Here is a 20592-nt window from a genome sequence, read left to right on the forward strand (position 1 = left end):
CTGTCAGGCCATCAAGCCCCTCAACACCACCACCACCACCACCACCACCACCAGCGTCATGGAGGCTGCAGGGAGGGACGGCAGGATGGCAGGACAGAGACAGGTGGTGAAGAACATGAACACTGGCGGCAGCCCTGAGGAGTGTCCAGTGTGCCTGACAGGCTATGATGGCACCGTGCAGCGGCCGCGCACCCTGCCCTGTGGCCACACTGTCTGCACGTTGTGCATAGACCAGCTGGAGGAGCAGGGCCGCGTTACATGCCCAGAGTGCCGCGTCAGCCACGCCGTGCCCGAGGGAGAACAGTTCCCTGTCAACTATGCTGTTGAGGCCTTTGTGATGAGAGACGCTGAGGTGGCAGCAGCAGCAGCAGCCTCGCCGCCACCCAGTGCCGGGGAAGGAGCACCATCAGGGGCGGCTGGCAAGAAGGAGGCGGCGGGTCTCTCCAAGAAAATGCGTTCCTTCCTGCAGGAACAGGAGGCCACAGTTGTGGCCGCCATCACCGCCTGCCGGGAGGCTCAGTCGCAGCTGGACCAGTACCAGACGACCCTGGCAGGCTGGGGCAAGCAGCAGCAGCAGCTGGAGGACAGGCTCCTGGGACTGGTGGACCAGAGCAGGAGTGCCAGGGAGCTCCTGCAGCAGGAAGAGTCCCGTGTGGCGGCCAAGGAGGAGGAGCTGAAGAAGGAGGAGCAGGGGCTGCAGGCCATGCTGGAGACGTTGCGCACCCTTGCAACAGAGCAAGAAGCAGCCGCGGCGATGCCTGAAGTGTTTCGTTGGACTGGCGAGGCAGAGCAGGCGGTGGAGGAGTGCCGAGAAGGTTTTCCTGATGCCAGCACCGTCACCACCGCCAGGAAGGTGAACGTGGCATCTAGTGCAGCCCTGGAGGCTGTCCAGGCAGCTCTGGAAACACTTACTACAGAGGAGCCCAGGCCCCAGGCAGACCCAGACTCCACCATCATGGACAGACTGCACCTCATCTGTACATGGAGCGTGACGGCCGAGGACCTCCGCAGCCTGACGCAGCCCGCCAGGCGCCTGCTGGAGGCTGGCCGGGTGTTTGCTGTCCACCAGGCGGAAGGTCAGCGCCGACACGCAAGAATAAGCCTTGAAGCTGGCCAGCTGTGCCTCCACGCCCTGAAGGACCATCCCCCGCCACTGGGCGCGGCAACCCTGCAGGTGAGCGAGGCTGTGCCGCCCTCCCCCCCCTGCACGGTGTTCCTGGACCTGTCCTGGCCGGGCAGCGCGCCGCGGCGGGTACAAATCCGTCTGAGCCCCGACACCCCTCGTGGCAGACAGTTCTTACTGTTGTGCACAGGGCAGCGCGGCCCCTCCTACGTTAACACGAGGTTGTGTGGAGTAGGGAGAAAGGGGGAGGCGGGAGAGTTTGTGAAGGGCGGGGACTATGAGAGTAACGATGGGGAAGGGTCATCCGTCCTGCTGCCTGGCCTTGATAAGGGTGAGTACCGAAACTCAGGCCGGGCGGGGAATGTGTGTGGGCTGGTGTGGCCTGACCGTACCCGGGGTGAGAGTGGTAACTTTGGCATCTTCACCAGAGACTGTAAGGATGGTGGTGGTGGTGGTCTTGTCTTCGGTGAGGTGGTGGACGGACTGCACGTGGTGGCCGAGGCAGCCCAACACAGGGACATTAAGGAGGTGACTGTGGCGGACTGTGGTGTGGTGTTGTGAGGGTAATGGCCACCACCACCACCACCACAGCAAGGTTATGGAGGTGACTGTGGTGTGGTGTTGTGAGGGTAATGGCCACCACCACCACCACCACCACAGCAAGGTTATGGAGGTGACTGTGGTGTGGTGTTGTGAGGGTAATGGCCACCACCACCACCACCACAGCAAGGTTATGGAGGTGACTGTGGTGTGGTGTTGTGAGGGTAATGGCCACCACCACCACCACCACCACAGCAAGGTTATGGAGGTGACTGTGGTGTGGTGTTGTGAGGGTAATGGCCACCACCACCACCACCACAGCAAGGTTATGGAGGTGACTGTGGTGTGGTGTTGTGAGGGTAATGGCCACCACCACCACCACCACGGCAAGGTTATGGAGGTGACTGTGGTGTGGTGTTGTGAGGGTAATGGCCACCACCACCACCACCACCACCACGGCAAGGTTATGGAGGTGACTGTGGCGTGGTGTTGTGAGGGTAATGGCCACCACCACCACCACCACCACCACAGCAAGGTTATGGAGGTGACTGTGGTGTGGTGTTGTGAGGGTAATGGCCACCACCACCACCACCACCACCACAGCAAGGTTATGGAGGTGACTGTGGTGTGGTGTTGTGAGGGTAATGGCCACCACCACCACCACCACCACCACCACAGCAAGGTTATGGAGGTGACTGTGGTGTGGTGTTGTGAGGGTAATGGCCTCCACCACCACCACCACAGCAAGGTTATGGAGGTGACTGTGGTGTGGTGTGTTGGGTGTAATGCCCACCACCACCACCACCACCACCACAGCAAGGTTATGGAGGTGACTGTGGTGTGGTGTTGTGAGGGTAATGGCCTCCACCACCACCACCACCACCACAGCAAGGTTATGGAGGTGACTGTGGTGTGGTGTTGTGAGGGTAATGGCCTCCACCACCACCACCACCACCACCACGGCAAGGTTATGGAGGTGACTGTGGTGTGGTGTTGTGAGGGTAATGGCCTCCACCACCACCACCACCACCACCACAGCAAGGTTATGGAGGTGACTGTGGTGTGGTGTTGTGAGGGTAATGGCCTCCACCACCACCACCACCACCACCACCACAGTAAGGTTATGGAGGTGACTGTGGTGTGGTGTTGTGAGGTGTGGCCACCACCACCACCACCACCACCACAGCAAGGTTATGGAGGTGACTGTGGCGTGGTGTTGTGAGGTTAATGGCCACCACCACCACCACCACAGCAAGGTTATGGAGGTGACTGTGTCGTGGTGTTGTGATGATTATGGCCACCACCACCACCACCACCACAGCAAGGTTATGGAGGTGACTGTGGCGTGGTGTTGTGAGGATAATGGCCACCACCACCACCACCACAGCAAGGTTATGGAGGTGACTGTGGTGTGGTGTTGTGAGGGTAATGGCCACCACCACCACCACCACCACAGCAAGGTTATGGAGGTGACTGTGGTGTGGTGTTGTGAGGGTAATGGCCACCACCACCACCACCACCACCACAGCAAGGTTATGGAGGTGACTGTGGTGTGGTGTTGTGAGGGTAATGGCCACCACCACCACCACCACAGCAAGGTTATGGAGGTGACTGTGGTGTGGTGTTGTGAGGGTAATGGCCACCACCACCACCACCACCACAGCAAGGTTATGGAGGTGACTGTGGTGTGGTGTTGTGAGGGTAATGGCCACCACCACCACCACAGCAAGGTTATGGAGGTGACTGTGGCGTGGTGTTGTGAGGATAATGGCCACCACCACCACCACCACAGCAAGGTTATGGAGGTGACTGTGGTGTGGTGTTGTGAGGGTAATGGCCACCACCACCACCACCACAGCAAGGTTATGGAGGTGACTGTGGTGTGGTGTTGTGAGGGTAATGGCCACCACCACCACAGCAAGGTTATGGAGGTGACTGTGGCGTGGTGTTGTGAGGATAATGGCCACCACCACCACCACCACAGCAAGGTTATGGAGGTGACTGTGGCGTGGTGTTGTGAGGATAATGGCCACCACCACCACCACCACCACAGCAAGGTTATGGAGGTGACTGTGGTGTGGTGTTTTGAGGGTAATGGCCACCACCACCACCACCACCACAGCAAGGTTATGGAGGTGACTGTGGTGTGGTGTTGTGAGGGTAATGGCCACCACCACCACCACCACCACCACAGCAAGGTTATGGAGGTGACTGTGGTGTGGTGTTGTGAGGGTAATGGCCACCACCACCACCACCACAGCAAGGTTATGGAGGTGACTGTGGTGTGGTGTTGTGAGGGTAATGGCCACAACCACCACCACCACCACCACCACAGCAAGGTTATGGAGGTGACTGTGGTGTGGTGTTGTGAGGGTAATGGCCACCACCACCACCACCACAGCAAGGTTATGGAGGTGACTGTGGTGTGGTGTTGTGAGGGTAATGGACACCACCACCACCACCACCACCACAGCAAGGTTATGGAGGTGACTGTGGTGTGGTGATGTGAGGGTAATGGACACCACCACCACCACCACCACCACCACAGCAAGGTTATGGAGGTGACTGTGGTGTGGTGTTGTGAGGGTAATGGCCACCACCACCACCACCACCACAGCAAGGTTATGGAGGTGACTGTGGTGTGGTGTTGTGAGGGTAATGGACACCACCACCACCACCACCACCACAGCAAGGTTATGGAGGTGACTGTGGCGTGGTGTTGTGAGGGTAATGGACACCACCACCACCACCACCACCACAGCAAGGTTATGGAGGTGACTGTGGCATGGTGTTGTGAGGGTAATGGCCACCACCACCACCACAGCAAGGTTATGGAGGTGACTGTGGTGGTTCTTTATTTTTTGTAACGTCCAGGGTGATGATTTGTGCATTACATGAACACTTGATAATATAATCTCTTATTTCTTGCTGCATTCCTGTAACATCCAGGGTGATGATTTGTGCATTACATAAACACTTGATAATATAATCTCTTATTTCTTGCTGCATTCCTGTAACATCCAGGGTGATGATTTGTGCATTACATAAACACTTGATAATATAATCTCTTATTTCTTGCTGCATTCCTGTAACATCCAGGGTGATATTTTGTGCATTACATAAACACTTGATAATATAATCTCTTATTTCTTGCTGCATTCCTGTAACATCCAGGGTGATATTTTGTGCATTACATAAACACTTGATAATATAATCTCTTATTTCTTGCTGCATTCCTGTAACATCCAGGGTGATATTTTGTGCATTACATAAACACTTGATAATATAATCTCTTATTTCTTGCTGCATTCCTGTAACATCCAGGGTGATATTTTGTGCATTACATAAACACTTGATAATATAATCTCTTATTTCTTGCTGCATTCCTGTAACATCCAGGGTGATATTTTGTGCATTACATAAACACTTGATAATATAATCTCTTATTTCTTGCTGCATTCCTGTAACATCCAGGGTGATATTTTGTGCATTACATAAACACTCGTTGATATATAATGTTTCAATTTCTCGCTGCATTTTTGTAACATCCGTATTATGTGCATTACATGAACACTTGATATAATCTCTTATTTTTCACTGCATTCTTGTAACATCCGGGGCGATACTCTGCGTGATGTTTTGTGCATTACATAAATACTGGATGTAATGTGATAGTTTCTTGGGGCATCCTTGTAACATGTTTTGTGCATTACATAAATACTGGATGTAATGTGTTAGTTTCTTGGGGCATCCTTGTAACATGTTTTGTGCATTACATAAATACTGGATGTAATGTGTTAGTTTCTTGGGGCATCCTTGTAACATGTTTTGTGCATTACATAAATACTGGATGTAATGTGATAGTTTCTTGGGACATCCTTGTAACATGTTTTGTGCTTTACATAAATACTGGATGTAATGTGATAGTTTCTTGGGGCATCCTTGTAACATGTTTTGTGCATTACATAAATACTGGATGTAATGTGTTAGTTTCTTGGGGCATCCTTGTAACATGTTTTGTGCATTACATAAATACTGGATGTAATGTAATAGTTTCTTGGGACATCCTTGTAACATGTTTTGTGCATTACATAAATACTGGATGTAATGTGATAGTTTCTTGGGGCATCCTTGTAACATGTTTTGTGCATTACATAAATACTGGATGTAATGTGATAGTTTCTTGGGGCATCCTTGTAACATGTTTTGTGCATTACATAAATATACTTGATACAAAGTCTTGCCGTGTCCTTGCTCAGTACAACACGGACTGCAGCGTTTCTGGCACCTCACGGCCAACACCTGGTCACCTGCTGCGGCCAACACCTGCACCACCGCCCTGCTGTTTGCTTGTTCCCGTTGTTTCCGTGGTTCTTGTGCTCTGTCTTCATACTGTGTGAGTTCTAAGCAACGTTCTTGTGATGTAATACACTCCAGACTAGACTCTAGACCCCCCAAAATCTGCCAAAATTATGGGCCTGGTGTGTGTGTGTGTGTATTCACCTAGTTGTATTTACCTAGTTGTAGTTTTACAGGGCCTGGGCATTATGCTCGTGTGGTCCCGTCTCCGTGTCTGCATTTATCCAACTTATCTTTAAAGCTTTGCACACTCCTCGCTGATACTATATCCTCGCTCAGACTGTTCCAAACCTCTACATTTCTTTGCGGAAGCTATACTTCTTGTTGTCTCTCAAGCATCTCCCCTTTCTCAATTTTTTACTGTGTCCTCTTGTATTTCTGCTTATGTTTCCTTCTGTTAGTAGCAGTTCTTCATTATCTACTTCATCTATTTTGTTTAATAATTTATAAATTTGGATTAGGTCTCCCCTTTCTCTTCTTTGTTCCAGTGTTGTTAAGTTCATTTCCTTTAATCTTTCCTCGTATATTAATCCCTCCAACTCTGGGACCATTTTTGATGCCATCCTCTGTATTCTTTCTAGTTTCTTTATATGCTTCTTCTTATGGGGGGACCACACTACCTCTGCATATTCTAATTTTGGTCTAATCATGGTAGTGATTAGCCTTCTCATCATGTCCTTGTCCATGTAGCTAAATGCTACTCCAATATTTCTCACCAAGTTATATGTGTCTCTAAAGATCCGATTTATATGACTCTCTGGTTGATTATCATCCCTCATCACTACTCCCATGTGGCGCTCTTCATGCACTTTTTTAATGTTTCACCATTTCCCATTTTGTATATCCAGATTGGTCTTGTTTCACTTTTACCCATTTCCATAACATGACATTTTTCACATTAAATTCCATCTCCCAATCCATACTCCATTTCCAAATTTTGTATAGGTCTTCTTGCAATATTTCACAATCTTCTTTGTTTCTTATATGTTTTTGTAATTTAGCGTCGTCAGCAAACAGGTTTATGTAGCTATTAACTCCTTCAGCCATGTCATTTACATATACCAGGAAGATTATCGGTGCTAATACTGAACCCTGTGGTACTCCGCTTTCTACATTTCTCCATTCTGATTTTATGTCCTTGACCACAGTTCTCATCTCCCTTCCCATTAGGTAGCTTGCCATCCATTTTTTTCATATTTCCTTTCAATCCTCCTTTATTTTCCAGTTTCCATAATAGTCTTGTATGTGGAACTTTGTCAAAGGCCTTTTTCAAATCTAGATAAATACAATCAACCCATCCATCCCTTTCCTGAGTTCTGTCTGTCACTCTTGAGTAAAAACTGAGTAAGTTTGTAACACATGATCGGCCCTTTTGAAATCCATATTGTTTGCTGGTAATTAACTTATGCTCTTCTAGAAATTTAGTCCACTGCTTCTTTATTATTTTCTCACATATTTTGCACAAAACACTTGTCAGGGATATGGGTCTGTTGTTTGAAGGTTCATCTTTCCTTCCACTTTTATATATGGGGACCACTTCAGCCCTTCTCCACTCATTGGGCACCGTACCTGTTGCTACTGAGCATCTAATGATGTCGTATATTGGAACAATTAATTCATCTCTTCATTTTTTTAAAATATACCCAGAAACTCCATCCGGTCCTACTGCTTTTCCCTCTTCTAGTTCTCCCAGTAATTTATGGATCTCTTCTTTGTTTACCATAATCTCTTCCATATGAACTTCTATTTTATTCTCTTGTGGCGCAATAAAGATTGTTTCTTTGGTAAAGACTTGCTGGAATTTTCTATTTAATAACTCTGCCATACCTTTATGGTCATTGACTTCCACATTCCCGTCTCTCAGTCTTTCTATTGTTTCTTTCGGTTTAGTCTTCCCATTTATAAATCTATAAAACAACATGGGCTGTTCTTTGCATTTTTCCACAATATCCTTCTCATATCCCTTTTCTTCTTCTTTCCTTATTTTCACATATTCATTTCTCGCCATTCTGAAGTCTTCTTTGTTTCTTTGATTCTTCCTTCTTTTTAGTCTTTTCCATGCTTTGTCCCTTTTTTCTTTCGCGTTTGCACATTTGGCATTAAACCAGTCCTTCCTACCCTTACCTTTAGGTCTATATACGGGTACATATTTTTTGACACCAGTGTTATAGGCTTCCATAAAGATATCATACTTTTCTTGTACTTTATTTTTTCTCAGTAACTCATCCCATTCCACTTTCTTGTAAAACTTCCGAAGGTTTTCCATGTCTGTCTTAATATAGTTTAGCCTGTTTGATTTGTAGGATTCATCCTCTTTAGTAACCTCCACTTCTGTATCAATCTCTATGGTTACATGATCACTCTTGCCCAGTGGACATCCATACCTTAGTTCATCCTTGATGTATATTCCTTTTGTTAGTACTAGGTCCAGTCTTGCCGGTTCATCGTCACTTCTATATCTTGTATGTTCATTCACTCTTTGTATCATAAGATTCTCCATCATCAATCTTAGGAATCTATCTCCCCATGCGTTATCTCCACTATTACTCTCGAATGTCTCCCAGTCAATCTCTTTACAATTGAAGTCACCAACTAGCATAACTTTTTTGTCTTCCTTTAGCATTTTGCTTAAACTCCGTATAGTGTCATTGATCACAGTGTCGTGCTCTTCCTTACACCATGAGTTTGTTCTGGGTGGTACATATGTGGTTATAATTGTCAACCTTTCCTTGTTTTTGGTTTCCACATTTACTTTCGCAATTTCAGCTTTACCTTCACCGTATTCTACCACTTTCACTGTTAATTCCTTTTTTGTCATTATCATCACTCCACCTCCCCCTTTGCCCATTCTATCTTTCCTCCATATATCATAGTTTTTATTTATCTCTAATTTAATAGCTTCGTTCAGTTTGGTTTCCGTTAAGCATACGATCATTGGTTCTTTCTCCTTTATGAAATCTTGCAGTTCCAATTTACTAGTTATTAATCCATCTACATTTGTATACATCACTCTTAAACATTTACTCTTATCTATCTTTTCTAACTTTCGTTCTTCTTTATCCTCTCTCTTGTGTACCACTTTCTGACTCGGTCCCCTACTATTCTCCAAAAAAATATCTCCTTTTCTTCCACAGATTTTTCATTATTCTTCTCCTTCGCCTCTGCTAGTAGTTCGTTCCATTTCCTTCTTTCTTCTTCATTTCTATTTTTCTTTATGTATATATCCTTGCAATCTTCTGTTTCCTTTAATTTAGTTGTTCTGTACAAAATATCCTCAGCCGCCTTCTGTGATCTTAACTTTATTTTTATTGGCCTGGTCTTTCCTTCTGTGTAAGGACCCATCCTGTGGATTTCCTCCACCTCTTCCTCAATACTTTGTTGCTCGTCATCATTTAAATTTTTTAGTAGGTCCTTAATTGATTTCAATTCCTCTTTATCTCTTTTGAGCTTATATGTGATCGTCTTTTCCTTCAAGCCAAATACTATCACACTCTTCTTCTTGTCTGCAACTTCCCTGACTAGTTCTTCATTTTTCTTTATTACCTTAACCACTTCCTTTTCTACATCTTCCTTATCTTCTTTCATTTGTTGCTGGATTACCTCTCTAAGATTCACGTTTGCTTTCTCACTCTCCACTTTCCAGGTCTTCATTTCACCCAATACCTCCTCCCTGACTCTTTTCTCCTCCTGGGTGACTAATTTCTTTAAACTTTCATTTTCCTTTATAACCTCTCCCAGTCCATCTTTCATCGACTTTTCATATTCTGCCACTTTTCCCTTCAACTCTTCATTCTCTTTGATCAGTTGCTTCTCCCGTTCCTCCAATCCCCGAACCCTAGCTTTAAGGTCTCTATGGAATTCCCTATTCTGGGATTCCTCCATCTCTCTGTTTTTTATCATTCCGATCCACTTGTCCAGTTTTCTTTCCAGCATTAACATTCGTTTGTAAATAGTTGTCTCCCGGCTGGCGAAGCCAGAGAATGCCCTATTTTGTTCAGTTTCTTCATCACTGCTTCCGTACCTTCCTTCTGCACCTCGTAACGGTGTTGACCACGTTAACTGCTCCTCCTCTCTGCTCATCATTCCGGAATTCACTTATTGGAGACGGGAACCAACACTTACATGCCTTCCAGGCCCCATGTAAACACAACAACGATAGGCGATCAGCTGATCGCGGCACAGGGAGCGGGGCAGGAGCGGAGCGGCCGACGTGTTGTTCCTTCGGTGTTCGGTGTGTGTGTCGTGTGTGTGTGTGTGTGTGTGTGTGTGTGTGTGTGTGTGTGTGTGTGTGTGTGTGTGTGTGTGTAATTACCCAACACTGATTCCTCTCCCCTCCCCCAGGCTGTCCCCGGCCTCCCTTGGTTCCCCTGGGCTGGGTGTACGTGTGTCCCGGGACCCTGACGACTGGGACTCCAAACGCTACGCCTGATGAGGTGCGCTACCCCGCCATCACCCTGGACAGGGTGCCTCACCATGGGGGCCACCATGCAGGAGGGGAGGTGAGGCGGGGGGAAGGGGGGTTGAGGCAAGAGGAAAGGAAAGGGACATGTAGGAGGAAAAGGAAGGATAGATAGGAGGGAAAGGAAGAAGGAGATTGGAGAGAAGGAAAGGGAAGGGAAGGGAGAGACAGGAGGGAAAGGAAGAAGGAGATTGGAGAGAAGGAAAGGGAAGGGAAGGGAGAGACAGGAGGGAAAGGAAGAAGGAGATTGGAGAGAAGGAAAGGGAAGGGAAGGGAGAGACAGGAGGGAAAGGAAGGGATAGACAGGGATGAGTCAGGGTCAGGGAGGGAGGTAAGGAGGAGGGAAGGGAAGGGATGGACAGGAGGGAAAGGAAGGGAGAAACAGGAGGGAAAGGAAGAAGTAGATTGGAGGGAAGGGAATAATCCAGTAAATCTAGGGTTCAACCTAAAACAAATTGCAATAGATTGTTTCTCACTTCTGAGTGACTTGACTAGTCCTCAGGTACATCATACTAAAAATCCCCATGAATCCATGTGGTGGAAGGGGGTCAACGGCGGCCATTTTGGAATTTTCTTAAAAGTCATATATCTGGTAAAATAATAGTTTTATCAGGAAACACAACTCAATAAAAATCGTTCAGAATTGATTGTTTTATAGCAATGGCAGGTTATTTTACAAAGATAAATAAATATATAGGAAAAAATAATAAAATATTAAATTTTGATTGCTGATTTTATTTTCAAAGACATATTCCTCAGAACTAGTGGCATCCATGACAAAATGCATCGAAGTAAAAATTGTAGAACAAACTTTCCTCTTTTGAAATATATATACAAGTTTATGCATATTTTAAAAATTGACAAAGTTATGAGGGAAAATATACAAAAAGCCATCCTTAAAAAAATAATAATAAATACCTCCAGTCAAACCTTAAAATTTATTACATTATAATGTTTCTCAACACTTAGTAATAATTAGTGTCATGCTATGAAAAGGTTTTTTTCCCTTCATTTCAGAAACCAAATTGCACAAAAAAGTTTTTTTTTCATCTTACAAATAATGAAACTTAATTTCTGATGTAGTAATTTATTATTAATGTTGTCTGTTCTCCTAAACCCATATGAAAAAATAATAAACTATTGAAATTGAATAAATGTGCTAATTTTCAAAGACTTTTTCTGCAGAACTAGGGGCATGTATGACAAAACGCATCAAAATATAAGTTGCAGAACAAGCTTTCCTCTTTTGAAATATTCAAATTTATCCATATTTTGAACATTAACAAAGATATGAGATACAATAGACAGAAAGCCACCAATAAATAATAAAAAAACATATATAGTACCTCCAGTTAAACCTTAAAACATATTACAAGAGGTTTCTAAATACTTAGTAATAGATAGTGTCCAGCTATAGAATGTTTTTTGTTTTCCTTTCAATAACCAAATCGTAAAAAGAAACATAACATGTTTTTTTTTACAAGTATTATAATTTAATTCCTAATACAGTAATTTCTTATTGATCCACTCATTTGATATTCATGAAACTTTCCTGCAGGGTATACTTACACAATTAATATTCAGGGTATTCATCATCCTCATCAAGAACAAAATCTGGCACAGGGGAGTTTGAACAGGTTAGCCCTTTGCAATGGCCACAGAGAGAGGAACACTCAATATTGTGTTTCTTGCAACTGCATCTTTGGGTGTTGCATCCAGATCTACAGTTGCATTTGCTGACTAGCAATAATTTTTCTGGTGCAGGTGGTCGGTCAGTCTTCACAGGCATTAATTGGCCATTTTCAATTAACCATCCCCATTCCTCTGGATTGTGTTCTCTACCTTTATCTTTCCATACTTGAATCTGATACCATACACGCAAACTGTGAAATTTTGATGCTGCTGATGTTGGTGGAAGACTCTTTGCCTCAACTAATCTTGAACTACTTGAAACCTTTTCTCGGAAACGTTTATAACGCAGGATGTCAAGATTTTCTTTCTTATTACCATTGTATAGACATACCAAAGCCTTTTCACCTGCTTCTATGAGTGCTTCTTTCTTGAAATCACCGTCCCTACAAAATATTGCAGCCTGCTCAAGAAAATGTCTGCTTTTTATTTTTTTCAATGCAGCTCCCTTGCCAATGCCATGAACTCTTGAAACTGAATCACACCCAAGTATGGCATGAATGAAAAGTATGTTGTTACATACATCAGGACCTAGAGCTTGCTTTGCTACTAGTAGCTACTACTACTACTACTACTACTACTACTACTTACAACAGCAGCAGCAACAGCAAAACAACAACATTACTACTACTACTAATAATAATAATAATAATGATAGTAATAAAATAATAATAATAATAATAATAATAATAATAATAATAATAATAATAATAATAATAATAATAATAATAATAATAATAATAATAATAATAATAATAATAATAATAATAATAATAATAATAACTATAACTCTCCTAAGCTATGGTGTTCAAAATTAATAGCATATGATCATAGAGCATCTCCAACTTAAAATAACACGTGCTTTCACCTCTAAAAGTATTTGCAAAACTCGTGTCACAACCTGTATACAATAGGCTACACTGTAAATTTATTAGACTAACCTAATATTTGTCATTAATTCTTTTAACATTTTCTGTGCTCTACTACTACTACTACTACTACTACTACTACTACTACTACTACTTACAACAGCAGCAGCAACAACAAAACAACAGCAACAATACTACTACAACTGCTACTACTACTACTACTACTACTACTACTAATAATAATAATAATAATAATATCATCACTTTGCCAGTATGTTAACTTAGCACTTGTAATATTATAAAAGCCATTAATGACGTAGGTAGCAACATACTTACAAGAAAAGTGATGATATGGGAATATCACGTGTTGCCACCTTCCACATTCTTCATGCTCTGTACTGAGCGAGTCAGGCGATCAGCTGACTGGGATGCACCAGTAAGAAGCAAGCAACAATCTTGGCTTTCTGTATATTTTCCCTCATAACTTTGTCAATTTTTAAAATATGCATAAACTTGTATATATATTTCAAAAGAGGAAAGTTTGTTCTACAATTTTTACTTCGATGCATTTTGTCATGGATGCCACTAGTTCTGAGGAATATGTCTTTGAAAATAAAATCAGCAATCAAAATTTAATATTTTATTATTTTTTTCCTATATATTTATTTATCTTTGTAAAATAACCTGCCATTGCTATAAAACAATCAATTCTGAACAATTTTTATTGAGTTGTGTTTCCTGATAAAACTATTATTTTACCAGATATATGACTTTTAAGAAAATTCCAAAATGGCCGCCGTTGACCCCCTTCCACCACATGGATTCATGGGGATTTTTAGTATGATGTACCTGAGGACTAGTCAAGTCACTCAGAAGTGAGAAACAATCTATTGCAATTTGTTTTAGGTTGGGCACAATTTTATGCTAGATTTACTGGACTAGAAGGGAGAGGCAGGGAGGGGGGAGGGGAAGGGGGAGGAAGAAAAGGAGAGTGTCAAGTAATACGTAGTGAGTCTGCCTGGCTTGGGAACATAGGAGGGAGAGTGACGCTTTAAATCTTTCCCAGGTATGAGCATAAGGGTGTATAAAGGAAGGGAGAGGCAGGGAGGGGGGAGGGGGAGGGGGAGGAAGAAAAGGAGAGTGTCAAGTAATACGTAGTGAGTCTGCCTGGCTTGGGAACATAGGAGGAGAGTGACGCGTTAAATCTTTCCCAGGTATGAGCCTAAGGGTGGATAAAGGAAGGTAGAGGCAGGGAGGGGAGGGGAAGGGGAGGAAGAAAGGAGAGTGTCAAGTAATGTAGTGAGTCTGCCTGGCTTGGGAACATAGGAGGGAGAGTGACGCTTTAAATCTTTCCCAGGTATGAGCATAAGGGTGTATAAAGGAAGGGAGAGGCAGGGAGGGGGAGGGGGAGGAAGAAAAGGAGAGTGTCAAGTAATACGTAGTGAGTCTGCCTGGCTTGGGAACATAGGAGGGAGAGTGACGCTTTAAATCTTTCCCAGGTATGAGCATAAGGGTGTATAAAGGAAGGGAGAGGCAGGGAGGGGAGGGGAGGGGAGGAAGAAAAGGAGAGTGTCAAGTAATACGTAGTGAGTCTGCCTGGCTTGGGAACATAGGAGGGAGAGTGACGCTTTAAATCTTTCCCAGGTATGAGCATAAGGGTGTATAAAGGAAGGGAGAGGGGAGGGGGAGGGGGAGGTAGAGAAGGAGAGTGTCATGTAATGCATAGTGAGTCTGCCTGGCTTGGGAACATAGGAGGGAGAGTGACGCTTTAAATCTTTCCCAGGTATGAGCATAAGGGTGTATAAAGGAAGGGAGAGGCAGGGAGGGGGAGGGGGAGGGGGAGGAAGAAAAGGAGAGTGTCAAGTAATACGTAGTGAGTCTGCCTGGCTTGGGAACATAGGAGGGAGAGTGACGCTTTAAATCTTTCCCAGGTATGAGCATAAGGGTGTATAAAGGAAGGGAGAGGCAGGGAGGGGGAAGGGGAGGGGAGGAAGAAAGGAGAGTGTCAAGTAATACATAGTGAGTCTGCCTGGCTTGGGAACATAGGAGGGAGAGTGACGCTTTAAATCTTTCCCAGGTATGAGCATAAGGGAGGTTAAGGAAGGCGGTGATGGGGGAGGGAGAAGGGAAGGGAGATAGTAAAGTGGCTAGGGAGTGGCACACAGAGGAGGGAGAGAGAGTGAACCTTTCAAACTTTCCCGGGCATGAATATAAGGGAGGAGATGATGGTGGAGAGAGAAGGGAAGGAACATTGTAGAGCAACAGTGAATATGCTGAGGCAGGGAATGGCACACAGAGGAGGGGGAGAGTGACCCTTTGTCCTTGTTACAGGTGTGAGTTTTTTACAGTAAAGGAAGGAAGTGACGAGGCGCAGGGCCAGGCCGGGGTGGTGGCCGGTGGAGGTGCGGGCCGTGAGTGCCAGGGTGCCACGCTGGAGGCGCCAGGTGGTGAGGGGGAGGGGGAGGAGAGGGGGAGAGGGAGTGAAGGGAAAGATGCAAAAGGTTGGTGAGAATATGTGAAAAGGCAGTGGCTGAAAAGGAAGAGGAAAGGAGAATGAATAAGGAAGAGGATAGGAAAGGAGAGGGAAGAAGGGAAGGGAGGGAGAAGGAGGCAAAGAGTAAGAAAGGCAAAAGAAAGAAGAGGAAGCAGATGAGGTGAAGGAAGAGTGATTAAGAAAGAGTGAGGGAGGAAGGGAAGCGTTTATGGAGATAGAGGGAACATAGAAGAGGAAATCCTTTAAGGGGAAGGGAGAGGGAAGGAAATATATAAGAACAGAGGGAGGTGGAGGAGGAGGGAGACAAGCTACAAGAGTAATGTGAGGAAAGGGAGTGTGAAAAGAAATTATAGGAGAGTTGTTTGGGGGAAGAGAGAGAGGAGGAGGAGAATGCTTAAAGAAAAGATGAAGGAAACAATGAACAAGGAATGGATGCACAGGAAGATGATTTAGAGGAGAAGAGAGAGGAAAGTAGAGGTGGCTTAGGAGCTGAAAATGTACAGCAGAAGCAAGGAAGAGAAAACACCAAGCAGGAGAGAGAGAGAGAGAGAGAGAGAGAGAGAGAGAGAGAGAGGAAAAGAAGGAGTAAAGGAAGGAAGGAAGGAAATAGCCAATGGGACGTCTAAGGAGAAGGAAATTACAAAGAAAAGGGTAAAAGGAGAGAAAACAAGAGAAAAAAAGGAAAAAACAAAGTAAGAATAAGGGAAGAGAAGGAAGAGTGTGATTTGAGAGTGGAAGAAAAGAACAAAGACCAGGAAAAAAAAAGAAAAGTAAACAAAAAAATAGACACTAGAATAATACACATCAATTATTTATTTATTTAATTATTTATTTATTTTTTTATTTATTTATTTATTTATTTATCTATGTTTTTATTTATTTATTTATTTATTTTTATTTTTATTTTTTGTGTGTGTGTCAAGCAGTAAGCAATTCCTTCCGTCAGGGCAGCGAGTCGGTGCTGAGCCGCCTGGTGGAGGCCGCGGGTGTGTGGGTGACGGGGGGCGGCGCTGTCTCCAAGATCTCCTCCTCCCCCTCATCATCATGGTCATCATCACCTCCACCAGGTCACTGTCTCCAAGATCTCCTCCTCCCCCTCATCATCATGGTCATCATCACCTCCACCAGGTCACTGTCTCCAAGATCTCCTCCTCCCCCTCATCATCATGGTCATCATCACCTCCACCAGGTCACTGTCTCCAAGATCTCCTCCTCCCCCTCATCATCACCTCCACCAGGTCACTGTCTCCAAGATCTCCTCCTCCCCCTCATCATCATGGTCATCATCACCTCCACCAGGTCACTGTCTCCAAGATCTCCTCCTCCCCCTCATCATCATGGTCATCATCACCTCCACCAGGTCACTGTCTCCAAGATCTCCTCCTCCTTCATCGGGAAAAGGTAAGAATGTTTTGGTTTTATTTTTCTTTCTATTTTTCTTTTTTTGTGTGTGTAGAATGTTTGTATAGATTTGTGTTTATTCTCAAGAGCGCAATGTTCCATCTCTCTTCAGTTTTCATTGCATTATTATCGCACATTTTTGTTATTCTTGTGTTGTTTATTTAGTTATACATCTTTGTAGTTGGCATTTTGTGTGTTTGCTATTGTTATCCTCCTCCTTTTCCTCATCTTTTATTCACTGCAAACAATATAGAATCAAAGATGTGTAAATTTAATCAACTCCTTCTCCATATCTTTTTTTCTCTAAAGCACAATTTTTACAAACCATTTATCCATTTTCCTTCTTTTCACTATGGAATAAAACACACAATCCCTAACTTCTTCTTTTTCTTCCCTCCTCCCTATTTATTCACCATCAACACACTGTCACACCCCAACTAACACCTCCTCTTCTCCTCCCCCCATAGCTGGGTGAGGCTGCGGGGGTCTCGGTGACGGAGGTGGGGGCGGGGGCGTGTCCTGAGGGGGCGGCAGCTGGATGTGCAGGCGGGTGTGTGCTGCGGGCGGGGCTCAGCGAACACTTTGTCTTGGTGGCCGCAAACACCTCGTCCATCGTGGGGCCGCAGCTCAGCCTCCGCCCGGCCTGCAGCTGTGGGGCAGCGGCGGCGGCGGAGGAGGGGGAGGAAGAAGAGGAGCAGAAGAAGAACACACACACACACACACACACACACACACACACACACACACACACACCCACAGGAACATATGAAAACATATATATATATATATATAGATATATATATATATATATATATATATATATATATATATATATATATATATATATATATATATATATATATATATATATATATATATATATACCCACCTCACCACAGCCACAGGACCCACTGGATTCAACCCCACTGGATCTTGACATACCCCACATAGCCCCCCCAGCCACATACAAGGACCTCTGCCCCCCCACCCCTCCTTCCCCAGCCACATATATGACCTTCCTCAGTGCTGGTGTGTCTGTTTTTTGTTAATAATAAAAAATAATTGTTTAGTTTGTGTCTAACTTCCCCTATTTAAATAAAAAGAAGTTTACCTAGAAGTGATGAGGAGAGAGAGAGAGAGAGAGAGAGAGAGAGAGAGAGAGAGAGAGAGAAGGAAAAGAAGGAGAGAGAGGGAGAAAATGACAAATAAAAATTAAGAATGAAGAGAGACAGAGGAGAATGAGATAACAGGGGAGAGAGAGAGAGAGAGATTATGAACAGAGGAGGAGAAAGTATGATAAAGAAGAGAAAATGTAATGATGAGAGGAAGAGGGAGAAAGTAAGATAAAGAAGGGAAATAATAGAGAAAAATAGATGGATTGAGAGAGAGAGAGAAAAGCAATTGTATCAACACCCACCTACTCAACACATTGTGGAGAAGAGGAGGAGGAGAAGAAATATCGCATCAGTAAGAAAGACAGAAGTTAAGAATATGAGTGTGTGTGTTCCTTCCTTCTGTCCTTCCTTTTCCTTCCTTCCTCCCGTTCCCAGACTGTCAACAATAGACCTGGCTGGACCTTGACGAGTGGACTGTCCCGTGGTAGACTGGACTCCCTCTCTGGGCTACTCCTGGTGGACTGTGAACCTTGATGATCTGAGTCCTGTAAGTTGAGGTGTGTCCCTTCCTTCCTTCCTTCCTTCCTTCTTCCCTCCTTCCTTCCTTCCTTCCTTCCTTTTTCCCTCCTTCCGTCCCCTCCCAGGATCTGCCGACAAGGGACTTGTTAGCAACATGTTCTATACTGTACAATACTGCAGCCATTAACGTCTGTATAAAATCAACAAACATGCCATTGAAGTACAAAAATGTGTATAATTTCAACATTGATCTCTAAGATGTAGGTGAAGTTTGAAGTGCTGGGGATGGTGTGGACATGTGTGGAGGAGAGAGAGGCAGGGTATATGAGGAGAAGGTGAGATGGTTTTGACTTGTGGATGAGTGAAGATGATGGGTATGTTAAGGTCATGGATGCTGGAGATGGTGTGGACATGGAGGGAGGGAGGAGATGCTGGCTATATCAGGATGGTGGAGATGGTGTGGAGGGGGGAGAGATGCTGGGTATATCAGGATGCTGGAGATGGTGTGGACATGTGTGGAGGGGAGGGAGATGCTGGCTATATCAGGATGCTGGAGACGGTGTGAAGGGGGGAGAGATGCTGGGTATATCAGGATGCTGGAGATGGTGTGGACATGTGTGGAGGGGGGAGATGCTGGGTATATCAGGATGCTGGAGATGGTGTGGACATGTGTGGAGGGGGAGAGATGCTGGCTATATCAGGATGCTGGAGATGGTGTGGACATGTGTGGAGGGGGAGAGATGCTGGGTATATCAGGATGCTGGAGATGGTGTGGACATGTGTGAGGGGGAAGAGATGCTGGGTATATCAGGATGCTGGAGATGGTGTGGACATGTGTGGAGGGGGGAGATGCTGGCTATATCAGGATGCTGGAGATGGTGTGGACATGTGGAGGGGGAGAGATGCTGGCTGTATCAGGATGCTGGAGATGGTGTGGACATGTGTGGAGGGGGGAGAGATGCTGGGTATATCAGGATGCTGGAGATGGTGTGGCCCTGTGGGGCGGGGGGAGATGCTGGGTATATCAGGATGCTGGAGATGGTGTGGACATGTGTGGAGGGGAGAGATGCTGGGAATATCAGGATGCTGGAGATGGTGTGGACATGTGGAGGGGGAGAGATGCTGGGTATATCAGGATACTGGAGATGGTGTGGACATGTGTGGAGGGGGGAGAGATGCTGGGTATATCAGGATGCTGGAGATGGTGTGGACATGTGTGGAGGGGAGAGATTCTGGGTATATCAGGATGCTGGAGATGGTGTGGACATGTGTGGAGGGGGAGAGATGCTGGTTATATCAGGCTGATGGAGATGGTGTGGAGAGGGGAGAGATGCTGGGTATATCAGGATGCTGGAGATGGTGTGGAGGGGGAGAGATGCTGGGTATATCAGGATGCTGGAGATGGTGTGGACATGTGTGGAGGGGAGAGATGCTGGGTATATCAGGATGCTGGAGATGGTGTGGACATGTGTGGAGGGGAGAGAGATGCTGGGTATATCAGGATGCTGGAGATGGTGTGGACATGTGTGGAGGGGGAGAGATGCTGGGTATATCAGGATGCTGGAGATGGTGTGGACATGTGTGGAGGGGAGAGATGCTGGGTATATCAGGATGCTGGAGATGGTGTGGACATGTGGAGGAGGGAGAGATGCTGGGTTTATCAGGATGCTGGAGATGGTGTGGACATGTGTGGTTGGGGAGAGATGCTGGGTATATCAGGATGCTGGAGATGGTGTGGACATGTGTGGAGGGGAGAGATGCTGGGTAGATCAGGATGCTGTATTTGGTGTGGACATGTGTGTTGGGGGGAGAGATGCTGGGTATATCAGGATGCTGGAGATGGTGTGGACATGTGTGGAGGGGAGAGATGCTGGGTATATCAGGATGCTGGAGATGGTGTGGAATTGTGTGGTGGGGAGAGCTGCTGGGTATATCAGGATGATGGAGATGGTGTGGCCAGGTGTGGAGGGGAGATGCTGGGTATATCAGGATGCTGGAGATGGTGTGGACATGTGTGGAGGGGA

The 20592-nt window shown here is 45.4% G+C and overlaps 2 protein-coding genes and 1 long non-coding RNA gene across 13 annotated transcripts in view; 2 read left to right on the forward strand and 1 right to left on the reverse strand.

Annotated features, from left to right (window-relative positions):
- Window positions 1–5901, forward strand: part of LOC127009804 (uncharacterized) — a 165967-nt gene extending 160066 nt beyond the window's left edge. Inside the window, exons 3-9 of the mRNA XM_050883165.1 lie at window positions 353–1988; window positions 2127–2345; window positions 3055–3393; window positions 3460–3525; window positions 3790–3927; window positions 4003–4428; window positions 4492–5901. Coding sequence (XP_050739122.1) covers window positions 353–1684 — 1332 coding nt within the window. The 3' untranslated portion in view covers window positions 1685–1988; window positions 2127–2345; window positions 3055–3393; ... (2 more) ...; window positions 4003–4428; window positions 4492–5901. The remainder of the gene's footprint in view (window positions 1–352; window positions 1989–2126; window positions 2346–3054; window positions 3394–3459; window positions 3526–3789; window positions 3928–4002; window positions 4429–4491) is intronic.
- The window catches only part of LOC127009808 (uncharacterized), a 110124-nt gene that overhangs the window by 61709 nt on the left and 27823 nt on the right, over window positions 1–20592 (reverse strand). For 2 of the 8 annotated variants that reach the window (XM_050883173.1, XM_050883172.1), the window contains exon 10: window positions 17736–18696. The exons of 5 other annotated variants lie outside the window; for them this stretch is intronic. The gene's annotated coding sequence lies outside the window, so the exon portion shown is untranslated. Of the gene's footprint in view, window positions 1–17441; window positions 17584–17735; window positions 18697–20592 lie in introns of those variants that run through there. One more of the 8 variants, XM_050883175.1, reaches the window with a different exon arrangement.
- On the forward strand, window positions 14010–16058 carry LOC127009817 (uncharacterized). 4 transcript variants are annotated; one of them, XR_007762414.1, is made up of 3 exons: window positions 14010–14105; window positions 14823–14970; window positions 15117–16058. It is a non-coding gene; the product is annotated as an uncharacterized LOC127009817 (long non-coding RNA). The 4 variants fall into 4 exon arrangements; XR_007762411.1 differs by lacking the exon at window positions 14010–14105 and adding an exon at window positions 14344–14538; XR_007762413.1 differs by lacking the exon at window positions 14010–14105 and adding an exon at window positions 14591–14683.

This window comes from Eriocheir sinensis, chromosome 42 (genome assembly GCF_024679095.1).
Source record: "Eriocheir sinensis breed Jianghai 21 chromosome 42, ASM2467909v1, whole genome shotgun sequence".
NCBI lineage: Eukaryota > Metazoa > Arthropoda > Malacostraca > Decapoda > Varunidae > Eriocheir > Eriocheir sinensis.